Genomic DNA, 13,174 nt, shown 5'->3' with positions numbered 1-13,174 from the left:
AGGTTTACCCTAAACCTGTTTAATCTATGTTGGTTGAACATTAATGCACAAACAAATCTTTTATTGGCGATCACTTGAATTATAATCAAATTAACCCTGAACAAGATTATTAATTATCTTATTAAGCGTGATTACAAGTACAAATTCCCTTTAAACATGCATAAAAGGTGTGGTCAAGCAATAACAATAAATATTATCAAGCAACATAATAATAATAAATAATATATAAGTTATCCGTCAATAATCATGATAATCACAATCATCAAAATAATAATCATGTTAAGGCATAATATTAATAGCAAGATCCTAGGCATGATACTAACAAGATTAATAACAAACCCTATCATGTCACTAAACAATAAAGATCAAAGCTTTAAACCTAACATGATACTAACATGAATATTAAGAAAGAGAATAAAAAGCATCATAGAAATCATAATAAGCATATTTGATATTATAACCTTTACCCTAAACATGATACTAGGAAGATCAAAACACCCTAACATGACACTAGGAATCATAACAACCTAGACATGATTTCTATATCATAATAACAATGCAAACAATTAAAACACTTACTTGGATGCCTCGTACCTCTTTCTAATAACAAAATACACGCGTTAGTAACTTCAAGGAAAATAATAAAAACAAATAAATTAAATAATTGAAATAGATATTAGGGACCAAACCCTTAGAAATTAAAACCTTTCACGTCTAGGGCGAAGGCAACGTCGAACTTGGCTAGGTGTGCCTAGATTTTGGGAATGCAGAATTTTGTGTGCAAAAGCTAGTTTAGAAAAGAGAGAGAGAGAGAATTAGAGAGAATTCCTAAGAATTGATGAGAATTGATGACTCAAAACGGAGGTTTTAGGAGGCTATTTATAGAGAAAATCAGCCGGATATGATAAAAAACGAATCAAAGTTTCGAAAAGAATAAAACACGACTGCAACACCAAACACGCGCCTGTCGCCAGGCGACAGAACTGTCGTATGGCGCTGTAAACAATTTTCGACGCGTTTTCTTATTTTGATAAAATTTAAGCATACGAGAGGGTAAAACTGTATTTTCCTTAAAAACACTTCTTTTATTCTATATAAAACTCTAAAAAGTAAATTAAAGTCAATTTATCAATGCTAATTAAATTAGGATTCAAAAGAACCTTCTAGAAGATTCTAGAAGACTATACTCAATCCTAATTGCATTAGGAATGATAAATCATAATAGGCCCTCCTCTAGATCATTGGGCTGCACATAACAATCAAACCAAGCCCAGTTTAGTAATTTGGCCATAACTTCCTCATTATTCATCAGAATTGGGCTTATAATATGTCGTTGGAAAGATCTTTTCGAACCCAACCCAACTACAATATTATTGGACCCTTTCCATGGACCAAACCAAATTGGATTGGCTGTTTTCTTAAAATAGGTTTTCAAAAACAGAGAGAAAGAAAAGAATAAAAAAAACTAACTGTAACACTAGACTTTCCACACTTTCACTTCATTCGATTATGATTCGACGTGAAAGGTACTCATCACTGGGTTTGGTTTTAGGGAGACACAAATGGGTGTCTACAGAAGCCCCCACTTTGACTGAGTTTGGAGAAACGCAAGTTTCGAAAACAAAAGTCAAAGTATCGATAGGGACGGAGAATGATTCAGAACGTTCTACGATCCTAAATCATTCTTGTAACACCGATACCTACAAAACTAGCGTTAGTTAAAACATATAAGAGAGTTAAAGAAACGCGTATCTTGCACCGTCGAGCACACGTCTCTGAAGGTAACCGATTTGTTGCATTGCTGTTGTGACAACCTTCCACAAGCTAGGGAACGCCATCCTGTTGTTTTGATGTTCACTCGTCTCTGAACAATAGAGCTTTTTCCTTGAATCATAGTGACAACCTTCCTAATCATAGCAAAAGTCGTCGAAGACCGCCTCATCACGAACCGCTCTTCTCAAATTTCGGTGACAACCTCCATAATCTTAGCGAATGCCGTCGAAGACCGCCCATCTCGTGCTATCTTCTCAAATCTTCATGACAACCTCCACAATCTTAGCGAATGCTGTCGAAGACTGCCCATCTCGTGTTGTCTTCTCAAATCTTTGGTGACAACTCCCACAAACTTAGCGAACGTTGTCGAAGACCGCCCATCTCGTGCTATCTTCTCAAATCGAGTGATAAATTCCACAATCATAGCGGAAGCTATCAAAGACTGCTTCATCTTGAATCGTTCTTTCCTCAAATCAAATAATAACCTCCTCAATCATAGTGAAAGCTATCGAAGGTCGCTTCATCTCAAACTGTCCTTCTCAAATCTAAGTGAGAGATTTTAAATCTTAAAGCCCCCCTATTAAAAGCTTCGTCATCTTAAATCTTCAAATCAACCCTTCCATCTTTGGAAAATATTTTTCAAGAACCATATATACGATTCTTAAAGGCTTCAAATCGATTTGTGAAAATCTTCCATCCTAGGAATTCTTTGTGAACCATTATGTCGGTGCTTTTGAATTGTGAACCTGTATGTCGGTGCTTCTATTGCTTTATGAACCAATATGTTGGTGCCTTTGAGATGAACCAATGTTAAGGCGCTTTAAGCCAAGTGAGACGATCTTTCGTCAGGTCAATCACTTGTTTGCGATTGTAATCAAATCGACTACTTAATCATGTCGAATTGCTTATAGGGGCTAACTGGCGTACCAAGGAACCCGAAATTGCTGTAAGAGGTCCGCATAATCCAATATGGGGGCCGCGCATTGTGTCGCCGCACCAGCGCCTACTAGAAGACTCTGGTGCCGCACTTTGATTTTGTCGCCGGACGACAGATGTTGTCGCTAGGAGACAACCTTGTCATCTGGCGCTGGAGTCGGGTCTTCCCTATTTTGCTCTTGCTGCTGCTGTTGCTCGGTTTTGCTCCGAACTTTGAACTTGGTCGCTTCCTTTCAACCAAATCCGCTCAAATCTTTTGTAAATTAAAGCTCTTCATCTCCAATTTACTAATCCATGTAATGTTGCTCAAACTCCTTTCATCTTGTAAGTCTCATGTGGCGTATTCGCGGTTTTTCGAAAAAATCCGAGAACGTTCTTGCTTGCTAGGATGTTCCTGCATTTATATTTTTGACTATAGGACTTTGCTTATCTCTCTAATTATCTTAGGGTTGACCTAAGGCTTAGTGCTGCTTGACTCATTGACTTGACACGACATCTCTCCACGAATTTGTACTTGTAATCACGCTTAATTGGAGAATTTGTACTTGTTACTCAACGCTTATGATTATGATTAATAAGAGAATTTGTACTTGTAACTCAACGCTTAATAGGAGAATTTGTACTTGTAATCACGCTTATGATTAATAGGAGAATTTGTACTTGTACTCATTGACCCCAGTGCAATTTCTCCTTTCAAATTCCATTTTAATCTTAGCCTTTTAACAAAGAAATTCATAACTCAACCTTCTATAAAAAAGTTTGATTATGATGGTATCTCTCCACGGACGGCGCAACCGCATTTTATCCTCCTTTGTTAAATAAATGACTGGACAATCCTCATCCTCTGAGTCACAATCCAGGGGCACATCATCATTTGAGGCCGGATCCTCCTCATGAATGATTTCTTCGAACAAAGGGTTCACATTCCTATCGAAACCTCTGGTCATCTGACTATAGGAACTTGGTTTTTGGTTTCGACCCCCAGTTCCTATTGTCTCTTCCACGAATGAAAGATCTTCCATTGTTGCATCCCCTTCATGATGAAATTCATTAGGGTTGCCATTTTGTTCCAAATTAGATTGTGTTCGTTTGAGCTTTTTATTTGATCTCTGGAGGAGATCATTTTCCTTGCTCGTGAGACTCTTTCCTCTCTCGCCCTCGCTTTCTCTTCCCATTTTCCTCTAACGAGACATGTTTTTTCTAAGTGTGAGTACCACGTTTCATATTATATACGTAGTAGAATTCTTACTAATATAATGGATGGCATACGCTTGTCTTATTTCTCATATTACACTACTAGCGGTCTTATTTATAGTAATGTGCAAGTAAAAATCAAATAAATAGAACATATGATACAATACATCTTTATTCGAACTTAAATTTTTCGAAAACAGGCAAACAAAATAGGCCCTAAATAACTCGTGCACGGTCAAAGCAAACCATAGCCTAAAACCAAGAATCATCACAAGGGGAAAACCGGAAAAAGAGAAAAAGCCAATAAAGAGGGTTTTCTTTGGCCCAACAAACCACAAGCATTTTCACAGTTGCCTTTGCCACCCCCAAATCCAATCTACCCCCATTTTTGAAGGTTGCGAAGAGAGAGAAAGTACGAAAAAAATGAGTGGAGTTGGGAAGAAGATTGCTGATGTCACTTTCAAGGCATCCAAGAACATCGATTGGGATGGCATGTCTAAGCTCATTGTCTCTGAAGCTGCTCGCAAGGAGTTCTTCACTCTTCGTCGTACCTTCGATGAAGTCAACACTCAGCTTCAAACCAAGTTTAGCCAGGTCCGATCTTCGATCTTATACATTATAAACCCTAATTTATTGTTTACCCATTTCTGGTTTTTGTTGATTTATTGTTATTATTGCGGTTAAGGGAATTTTTTCCGATGTTTTGGTTAATTGATTGTGATTTTTTTTGAAATGCGATCTGGGTTTGTTGTTGCTGTGAAACCCTAATTTTTTTAATTTGCGATTGTTCCTGATTTGAGCCCAGAAATGATTTGATTGCATGATTTTCTGAATAGGTTTGATGGGATTCTTTTTGTATTGCTGAATAACAATGTATTGAGTAATAATAGAGAAGATTGTGAATTGATTGGATGGTTTTTTGGGGAAAGCTCGAACATTTTTGAGTACTTGGATAATTTTCGGGGGAAGCTCGAATATTACGGTAACCCATAATCCTAGTCTTTTGCTCTTAAGAACAAATTCGAACCCCATTGGGTTAGAACCATCAAATTTGTTTAGTTGGGGAGGGGGGGGGGGGGGGTGGTACCAGGTTTAGTTTACTTCTCACCTGTGTTACTTGAACATGATTACGTGTAAAAGTACCCTGTTGTTTGGTGTAAAATTTTCATGGTACTGTCCCGGAATGAGCGTTGAAGTGTCCATAACCATCTCAGAGTGTAAAGGATAGGATCCGACACCAGTACACGATATCAAATGGACTCTGACTCTCTGAGTAACATGGCTTCTCACTTCCGTACATAGTCTGGCTGCATGCTTTCAATTGCTTCTTCCGTTGAACCTCAGTCTGCATTAGGGTTATTGCAAATAAACTGTAGACGTTACCGTGTGAGTGAGTGTGGCACATTTGTTATTGTAAATCATGGAATAGCAGTAATAGATTGTGATTAATTTTGTATGGGTACTCAAGGGTTGACATGCAGATACGATGATAATATAGCTTTGCTTATGCAGGAACCTGAGCCCATAGACTGGGAGTATTACAGAAAAGGAATTGACAACAAATTGGTTGATATGTACAAGGAAGCTTATGATGGTATATTTCTGCAATCCTATAATTAATTTTTTTTCTATCAAGATATATATTTGTTACCTGAAATTCATGTTAGTTCTACATTATAACATGATATTAAAAGATTAACATGATATTGCAGGATTAGTCATAAGACAGCTTAGGGATAGTTTATATCATGCTCTTTTTATGTTTAATAGACACTTGTGTCTAATGTAGGGTAGGAGAGTGGCTATGTTGTGCTCTAGTCATTATATCTTTATTGAAGAACCTTTAAAACTGGGGAAAAAAAAATAACTTTGTGAGAGCATCATTGATCGCAGTACAACAATAGTCTTTAATATTTTCAACTTTTCTTGTCTTTTCTACCTAATATCATGCTACACCGAATAATCAAATTTGGTTCATGTAGCCGACCCCACTTATGGGATTAAGACTTTGATTGATTGTCTTTTCTACCTAGTATCATGCTAGATGTAAGGATAGTCTGATTTCCTTACTTTGTCTTCAGCATTTGTAAAGTTTAAGGAGAGGGTACAAGGTCACAAGCATGAGGACATGACTTGTGTCAAAATGAGTAGATAATGTTATTATTTCTTTTCCATTTGGAATCTTCCATTTGAAAATAGAAAAACTTTGAGCATGAGTATTCATAGATTTATACATCATCTGCTGCTGCTCTGTATCACTTGCTACATAGCACCTTGTCACATATTTAAAGTTGAGATTTGATGGTGTATAATGGCAAATTAAACAAAATAATTGTAACACAAGCATGATACTAGGTTGACTCTCAAATTTATTTTGAGTGTTTACACCCTCAAATATCTTCCTCTCAATGTGTGCCTAGAGGGCATGTTGAGCAGAGGAATTATAAGAAAATCATACTCTGGTTGACTACTTGACTCTGCTCGGGTTTTGATAATAGTTACTGGATTGGATGTTAATAGAATGATTGGAAGCAGTTTTTAAGAGGAAGAGAAGAGAAGAGAAATTGTTGTGATCGAGAATAATAAGAGTTCGTGGAGGAAAAATGGGGAAATAGTTTCTTACGATAAATTTTTTTAAGAAGGCAACGAGGAATATTTTTTATCGGGATACCAAGTATAGTATTATGGATACTATTTTTGGACAGAGGGACTATATGCATTGGCTTGAAGCTTCCTATTCCCTTTTTCTGTCTAGTTTTTCTTAGTCGTGAGCTGATTTACATGAATCTCTTTTTAAGATCTATGTTTGGTGTCTTGTAGTGAAGTGATGGTTTTCATAATCTGGCATTCGGGCAATTTTGGAGATTTGCTTGTTAGAATGTTGGCTGTGTTTTGGGGACAAAAGATTTTTTTTTTTCTTTCCTTTCCCTTGCCAAAGATGGGAAAGGTTGTTCTGAAATAAATCTGAGAATTATTATAGTATAAAACTTGTGTCTGGCATTTTCTTTGCAACATTCTTGATGTATGGTTTGATGTTTAATTTTAACTTTTCATTTTTTTTGTTCCTGCATTATGCTTAAACTTGCTAAGATTTTACCCTAATGTAATATATTTTTTTCTCTCTAGGCATTGAGATTCCAAAGTACGTGGACAAAGTTACACCAGAGTACAAGCCTAAAATTGATGCCCTGGTGAGTGCATTGATCATTCTAGAGTGCATTGATTATTAGGTGTAGTCAGGCAGTGACATACTCATCTTCATTCAAAGGGACAAAAATGCATAATAACTAAATAACTCTCTTCTGACCCAGCCTAAAACGTGGAAGAAAAAGAACCTCGTATCAAGAGATACTACAGGGTTTTTATTCTCTGCTTTTAGCCATTATAATTCTAATGAGTAATGATGCTCTGATTAGTAAACTTGGTGTGTCAAAAGTTGACTTGTGCTCATATGCTGTGATTTCCTGAGAATAATTTATATTCATGTGCTTTGAAAGGGCCAAATTAGATCTTTATGGTTTTTGTTCTTTTCACCTTGAATTAGTAATTATTTCATACAAGGGTTACATGAATCTAGTCAGAGGTTTGAATGGTGGATAAAATTATCTTGCAATGGTGATATGGTCATGATCCTATTGGGGTCTCTAGTAAATATTTGCTTCATCAAATCAATTTTATCCATATTTGTCAGAGAAAGCATATTCCAGTAAATAATTGCTGCTACAAGAATGAGTAATGCTTAAGATTGTGCTGACCTGTTGTCATGTGTTGTACTGCAGTTGGTGGAGCTGAAAGAAGCAGAACAACAATCTTTGAAAGAGTCTGAAAGATTGGAAAAAGAAATAGCAGATGTGCAGGAGTTGAAGGTAAGGCTATTTCTTTGCAGCTTTGTATTTGCTGAGTGCTATCCTTTGAGCCTCTAGAGCTAGTTGTTTTAGGTCTTCTTTTCTCTCCGTGGACTAAATTATGTTTATTCTCTTTAGAAAAAATTGAGCACCATGACTGCGGATGAGTATTTTGAGAAGCATCCAGAGCTGAGGCAGAAGTTTGATGATGAGATTCGTAATGACTACTGGGGTTATTAATTATGTGACGATTCTGCAATTCCCTTAGGGTGAACATGTTGAGATCATGGTGATTGATCGATATATTAGCATAATAAAATAACTAATTCTGCTTTTTTGGCGATATGTTTCGTCCTTGTGAAGGATTTTTTCATTTTTCTCTTATGCTCTTGTAATTAGATTGTGAGGTGCTTGCAAGATAAGAGGCCTTGGTATGAAAGAGCGAGCACATTTGTTTGTCTGATGAGCTAAATACCATGTTGGAATTAATTTTTGAGAATTCATCTTCGTGTTGTGCCTGTTTTTGAAGTTGTGTTGATTTCAATCCTTGTGTGCGTTTGTTTCAGTATTAGGCAAGGTCAATCCAGAATTTATCTTAAGAATATGAAGTAAATAATTACGATTTTTAATAAAAATCCTGGGGGTTGATATGATTTCATAATCACTTGCTACAAATAGTTAAGATTGTAACATTAAGATAAACTACTCATTACATTATAATTATTTAAGAAATTATCATATTGAATATTTTCTATGTACAATTAGCTATACTACTTCCTTTCTAAATTATTTGCAATGATTTGATATAAAGTATGAGTAAAAAATGTCTAATAGTTGTAAATAATTTGAAATAGAGGTACTTGTAGTATATAAAGTGTGGTACAATAATACCTACTCTATCTCTTGGTTCTTGTGCAAACCCTCCAAGATTTCAACTTTAAATTCACATGTCAAAAATATTTATGATGTGCGGTTTGATAAGCAAATGAATTAACATTATTATTTTCTTGTGAAAGGGTTGTGATCATTAAATTTGTTAATGGAAGAGTAAGAGGAAGATTGAATTTAAAATTCAAGTTTCAAAAGTTAGGAAAGAAGCAAAATTAAATACTTTACATATTGATAAATTTGTTCTTGAGGGAAAAAATAAAATAAAAGCAACTTAGTTATAAGGATGTCTCGGTAAAGAAAATGAATCAACTAGCATATAATCACATAAGGCATAACGATGTGTCAATTCAATTTTCTGGGTTGAGTTCGGTAAAGTCGGGTTTAGTCGAATCTAATAATTCGAGTCATGTTAAATTATTGTGTCCATATAAAATGAATTTGGTTTTTTCTAATCCGTTTTAGATCGGATTGTTTGGGTCAACAACTCAACATTTGATATCTTAGACACATGTAAAATTGTCAACTGAACATGCATGGCCTTAATACGGTTAGACCTACCTACAGCCTACCCCTTTCTCTAAATTTACCTAGACAGTCATATTAGCCAAGACAGCCGCCATGGCCCATTTTTTTCACTTTCTCCATCCAAAACAAAAAGGAAAAGTATTCTTGATTCTCATTTGTCTCATCTGAATCCCAAGATCTACTGCACCCATTTCTGTAATCACTCCATGAAAAACATTCTTCCTCACCATTCTATTCGCCAAAAAAATGTCAACTTCTCTTCTATCCTCCTTTAATCTTACCCTTAACACCCAATTTAACACCCTTAAATCTTCATCCCTGCAAAACCCTTGCTGCATTACTCATAAATTCATCCCCTCTAAGATTATAAAGCACCCATTTTTCTCCAATTCAACTGTAAAGATACCACCTTTTAAATCTAGTTTCAACAATGCTGCTCATTCTTCTGTAACTTCTTTTGTTACAGATGAAGCAGATGATTTAAAACTTGATCAAAGTGTTATAAAACAGGAGAAAAAGAGTTTTTGGGGTGCTGTTAGTCTGATAATTGGGACTGCTGTGGGTCCTGGAATGTTAGGTTTACCATCTGCAACAATAAAATCAGGGCCATTACCATCTACTATTGCCATTTTATTTTCATGGGTTTATGTCATTTCTTCCATAATTTTAGTTGCTGAGCTTAGTTTTGCTACAATGGAGGAAGATGGGGTCAAAGAAGTGAGCTTTACTGGGTTAGCAATTAAGGCCTTTGGTACCCATTTTGGTGCATTTGTTTCAGTTGTTTATGCTAGCCTTAGTTTTGCTCTTCTTGTTGCTTGTGTTTCTGGTATTGGTTCTATTGTTTCTCAATGGTTTCCTAGCTTAAACAATGTAGTATTACATGGGATTTTCCCTTTGTTTCTTGGGAGTATCATTTGGTTCTTCCCGTTCCAAATAATCGATTCGACTAATCGATTTCTGTGCTTTATGATGCTTGTTTCTATCATTACTTTGGTGGGTATTGGTGTTTCAGTTGCTAGAGTTAATATTGTAAGTTCATTGTCCTGTTCATCTTGGCATGTTTTCACTATTTTACCTGCCATTCCTGTCACTGTCCTTACCTTAGGGTTTCATGTTATTACACCTTTTATATGTAAAGTTGCTGGAGATAGTATTGATGAGGCTCGAAAGGCAATTCTTATTGGTGGGACTGTTCCATTGATTATGGTTTTGGCATGGAATCTTATTGTATTAGGACTTGCTGGAACTGGAAAAGCTCAATCATCATGTATACAAGGAGACCCTATCAAATTGCTGTTGTCTGTAAAATCTTCTTCTTTGTTTGCTGTTCAAGGATTTGCATTTTCTGCTTTGGCTACTAGCTTCATTGGCTATGCTGTTAGTTTTCCCAAGCAGTTGATTGACACCTTGGAGTTGATTTTTCGTTTTAGTAAATCGGAAAATGAGTTGGGTTCTATAGAGTCTTCAGGGGAAACTAGGATTGTAGATGTTAGTGATGAATCAATCTTGAAGGGAAATGGTTTTAGGAAATTCGAGAGGCTTGTATCTGTTGCTCTAATTCTTGTTCCAGTTCTTGTTGCTTCCTTCTATCCCTCGACATTCTCAAGGGCGCTCGACTTTGCTGGGGTTTATGCAAATTGTTTTCTGTTTGGCATTCTTCCCCCAGCCATGGCATATATTTATAAATCCCAGAGAAAATACAGGTATTATCAGTATATTCACTCTTATTTCAAGATATTACTAGCTGTTCTCTGTAAATTTAGAAGGAAAAGCTATTAAAAGGAAAATATGTAAGAAAAATACAGTGGAACTTCAATCTGCTTGATGATGAGTTGTTTTTAGAGTCTCAATCAGAATTCTGATGAGTTGAGAATTAAGACAATGTTATAATTTGCTTGCTGGCTTTGATCTTGGTATAATGGGGTGATAGGATTCCTTGCAACTAGCGATTAGGTGTTTTATGTGTCTTGGAGGTTTGAGCCTATTGTATCCTTGTTTGGTTGTTTACATAGTGAAATTAAAGATATCCTTTATATTGCTAATTGATATGGATTATAATGAACAATTCTTAGTTAGACATAGACTGTTCTTGGGAATTCACATGATTTGGAGTCTCAGTAAATAAGAAAAATGAAGTTAGTGATTATGCTGAAATCAAAGGCAAATGAAAGATAATCCTGACTTGATAAAGTATTGCTTCTACCGGAACCACTTTGTCTGTGGCACTTTTGTTTGGTGTGAGAGTGGAGGTGGTGTGTGTTAAGGGTTCATATCATCTTATGTAATTGCGTTTAAGAATTAGGTTTCCGTTTAAAACGAAGTTGATAGATTTCAAGCTTTCAAGATTAATTTTTGGTTAAAGTTTTCTAGATTGGTTAATGTTTTTAAGGCTCTGAAACTGTTCTGTTTGAATCACAGGTCTTCTTTGCCTGGAGGAAATATGGTGCTTTTCCTCCTCTTTAGCATCGCTGTCATACTGAGCATCTGGCATTAGATGGCCATGATCAAGACTTCGAAGCTCAGATGTATTTTTGTCGCTGATCATAACTCCACCAATTTTTATGGAACTAATTTTAGTTATACATTGCTAATGATGTTCGAGGCTGATCTTGTCTATATCTCAGCAAGGTAACATGACAAATAGTTTTTAGATCTCTTGTAATTGTTCAATTGGAGTGGTAAATTTCCCTAACATCCAATAGTTAATGTAATGGTTGCTTGTGGAATCAGAAATCCTTTGTATCCTGCCATTACATCTAGCATGTTAGTCAGTTGTAGCTCATTAAGTCATAATCCTTGCGACGTTGAGCATCATACCCTTATTACTTGAAATCACTGACTATAAAATAAATATATATATTCATCCCTGCACTTCATCCCTAGAATTATTATGATAAAAAAAAAAAAGGAAACTTGATAGAAAAATGATATTATTCATTTCTTGATGCATTTTTGTCATGCATTAAAATATCTGTACACTGGCTTGATCTAGGATACCATTTGTTAAAGCCTTAAAGGCGATACACAAACACATAGGGTGTGAATCAAGTTATATGATGCCATGTCTGTCCTTAGTCCTCAATGTTTGAAGGAGGAGAAGAGCTAGATCCATATTTAAAAGCTACATAAACTCCAATTGCGACGACTGCTGCTACTGCAACTCCTAAACCCACGTTCACCTTCTTATGCACTTGCAATCTTCCCACGGAGCTTCCAAGCCCAAACATGTTATCAACCTTTGCCTGATCATAACTAGTGCTTGTTCCTGCTTTACCATTCTCCGAACTTGGAGCCTTTGGCTTTTCATCTTTAGGAGCTTGGACTTCTGATGTCGGCTTTTGAGTAACATCTGGTTTTGGAGCACCTGATGATGTTGTTTCTGGCTTCATCTGCTGCTGCTCAATCTGGGGAGAGGCTTTTTTCGGCATGGTAACATGAAGGTGGCCACCACTGAACTTTGCTCGAATGTCATTTATGTTGCAGCCTTGTGGTATCTTTGTTTCCTTCACAAAACGGTTTCTTTTGGTTCCATCTGCAGTTGCCACCTTCTCTCCGCTTACTTTGAGAACTCCAAGATTATTGACTTGAACCCTTAGTTGATCTTTCTTGAAATCTATACGAATAGAGATATAATGAAATGATATTCATTCAAAATCAGATTTTAGTTAATTTTCTCTCTAGAAAAAAAGGCAAAAAAAATTACAAAAAAGAAGAAAGTAGTGAGAATAGAGACATACCGGGAAGATGGAAGTCTAAAGTTTCAACTCCTTCCTCTTTCTTCCATTCACAATAGGGTTCAAAATCGATGTAAGTAGGCAATGTAATAGTTGCAGTCTTGGTTTTGTTTGCCATTGGCTTTGGTTGTTTGTAGCTTTCGTATATACAAGAACGTGTTGCGAAGATATAGCTAATTGTTAGGATATTCTGTTAGAAGAACGACCCGTATCCCTTTTATAGGTATGGTTTAGTAAGGGCATCTCTTTGGTTTTCCATTAAGATTTCCTCTGAAA

The 13,174-nt window shown here is 36.0% G+C and overlaps 3 protein-coding genes across 3 annotated transcripts; 2 read left to right on the top strand and 1 right to left on the bottom strand.

The window, feature by feature from the left end:
- The first annotated feature begins 4,181 nt into the window (after positions 1-4,181).
- LOC145597221 (ATP synthase subunit d, mitochondrial-like) lies at positions 4,182-8,255 on the top strand. Its single transcript, XM_081653374.1, has 5 exons — positions 4,182-4,497; positions 5,416-5,497; positions 7,030-7,094; positions 7,683-7,769; positions 7,887-8,255. The coding sequence occupies exons 1-5, from the start codon at positions 4,327-4,329 to the stop codon at positions 7,986-7,988; spliced, it is 507 nt and encodes a 168-aa protein (XP_081509500.1). The 5' UTR covers positions 4,182-4,326; the 3' UTR covers positions 7,989-8,255.
- A 984-nt stretch (positions 8,256-9,239) lies between these two features.
- On the top strand, positions 9,240-12,062 carry LOC145584286 (uncharacterized). The gene is made up of 2 exons (XM_081641161.1): positions 9,240-10,867; positions 11,583-12,062. Exons 1-2 carry the CDS (start codon positions 9,411-9,413, stop codon positions 11,656-11,658), a joined length of 1,533 nt encoding a protein of 510 aa, XP_081497287.1. The 5' UTR covers positions 9,240-9,410; the 3' UTR covers positions 11,659-12,062.
- A 15-nt stretch (positions 12,063-12,077) lies between these two features.
- LOC145584294 (uncharacterized) lies at positions 12,078-13,070 on the bottom strand. Its single transcript, XM_081641168.1, has 2 exons — positions 12,902-13,070; positions 12,078-12,777 (listed from the first exon to the last, which is right to left on the bottom strand). The coding sequence occupies exons 1-2, from the start codon at positions 13,014-13,016 to the stop codon at positions 12,236-12,238; spliced, it is 657 nt and encodes a 218-aa protein (XP_081497294.1). The 5' UTR covers positions 13,017-13,070; the 3' UTR covers positions 12,078-12,235.
- Positions 13,071-13,174: the final 104 nt, after the last annotated feature.

This window comes from Chenopodium album, chromosome 2 (genome assembly GCF_948465745.1).
Source record: "Chenopodium album chromosome 2, dcCheAlbu1.1, whole genome shotgun sequence".
Lineage (NCBI taxonomy): Eukaryota > Viridiplantae > Streptophyta > Magnoliopsida > Caryophyllales > Amaranthaceae > Chenopodium > Chenopodium album.
The sequence above is the reverse complement of the archived record's forward strand: the minus strand, read 5'-3'. Positions and strand labels throughout refer to the sequence as shown.

Excerpts from the sequence above, each read along its gene's own strand:
- LOC145597221 (XM_081653374.1), top strand. The coding sequence starts at position 4,327 with ATGAGTGGAGTTGGGAAGAAGATTGCTGATGTCACTTTCAAGGCATCC. Across the intron at positions 5,498-7,029 it reads GTACAAGGAAGCTTATGATG|GCATTGAGATTCCAAAGTAC; the intron begins GTATATTTCTGC and ends TTTTCTCTCTAG. Across the intron at positions 7,095-7,682 it reads AGCCTAAAATTGATGCCCTG|TTGGTGGAGCTGAAAGAAGC; the intron begins GTGAGTGCATTG and ends GTTGTACTGCAG.
- LOC145584286 (XM_081641161.1), top strand. The coding sequence starts at position 9,411 with ATGTCAACTTCTCTTCTATCCTCCTTTAATCTTACCCTTAACACCCAA. Across the intron at positions 10,868-11,582 it reads AAATCCCAGAGAAAATACAG|GTCTTCTTTGCCTGGAGGAA; the intron begins GTATTATCAGTA and ends TTTGAATCACAG.
- LOC145584294 (XM_081641168.1), bottom strand. The coding sequence starts at position 13,016 with ATGGCAAACAAAACCAAGACTGCAACTATTACATTGCCTACTTACATC. Across the intron at positions 12,778-12,901 it reads TTTAGACTTCCATCTTCCCG|ATTTCAAGAAAGATCAACTA; the intron begins GTATGTCTCTAT and ends CTATTCGTATAG.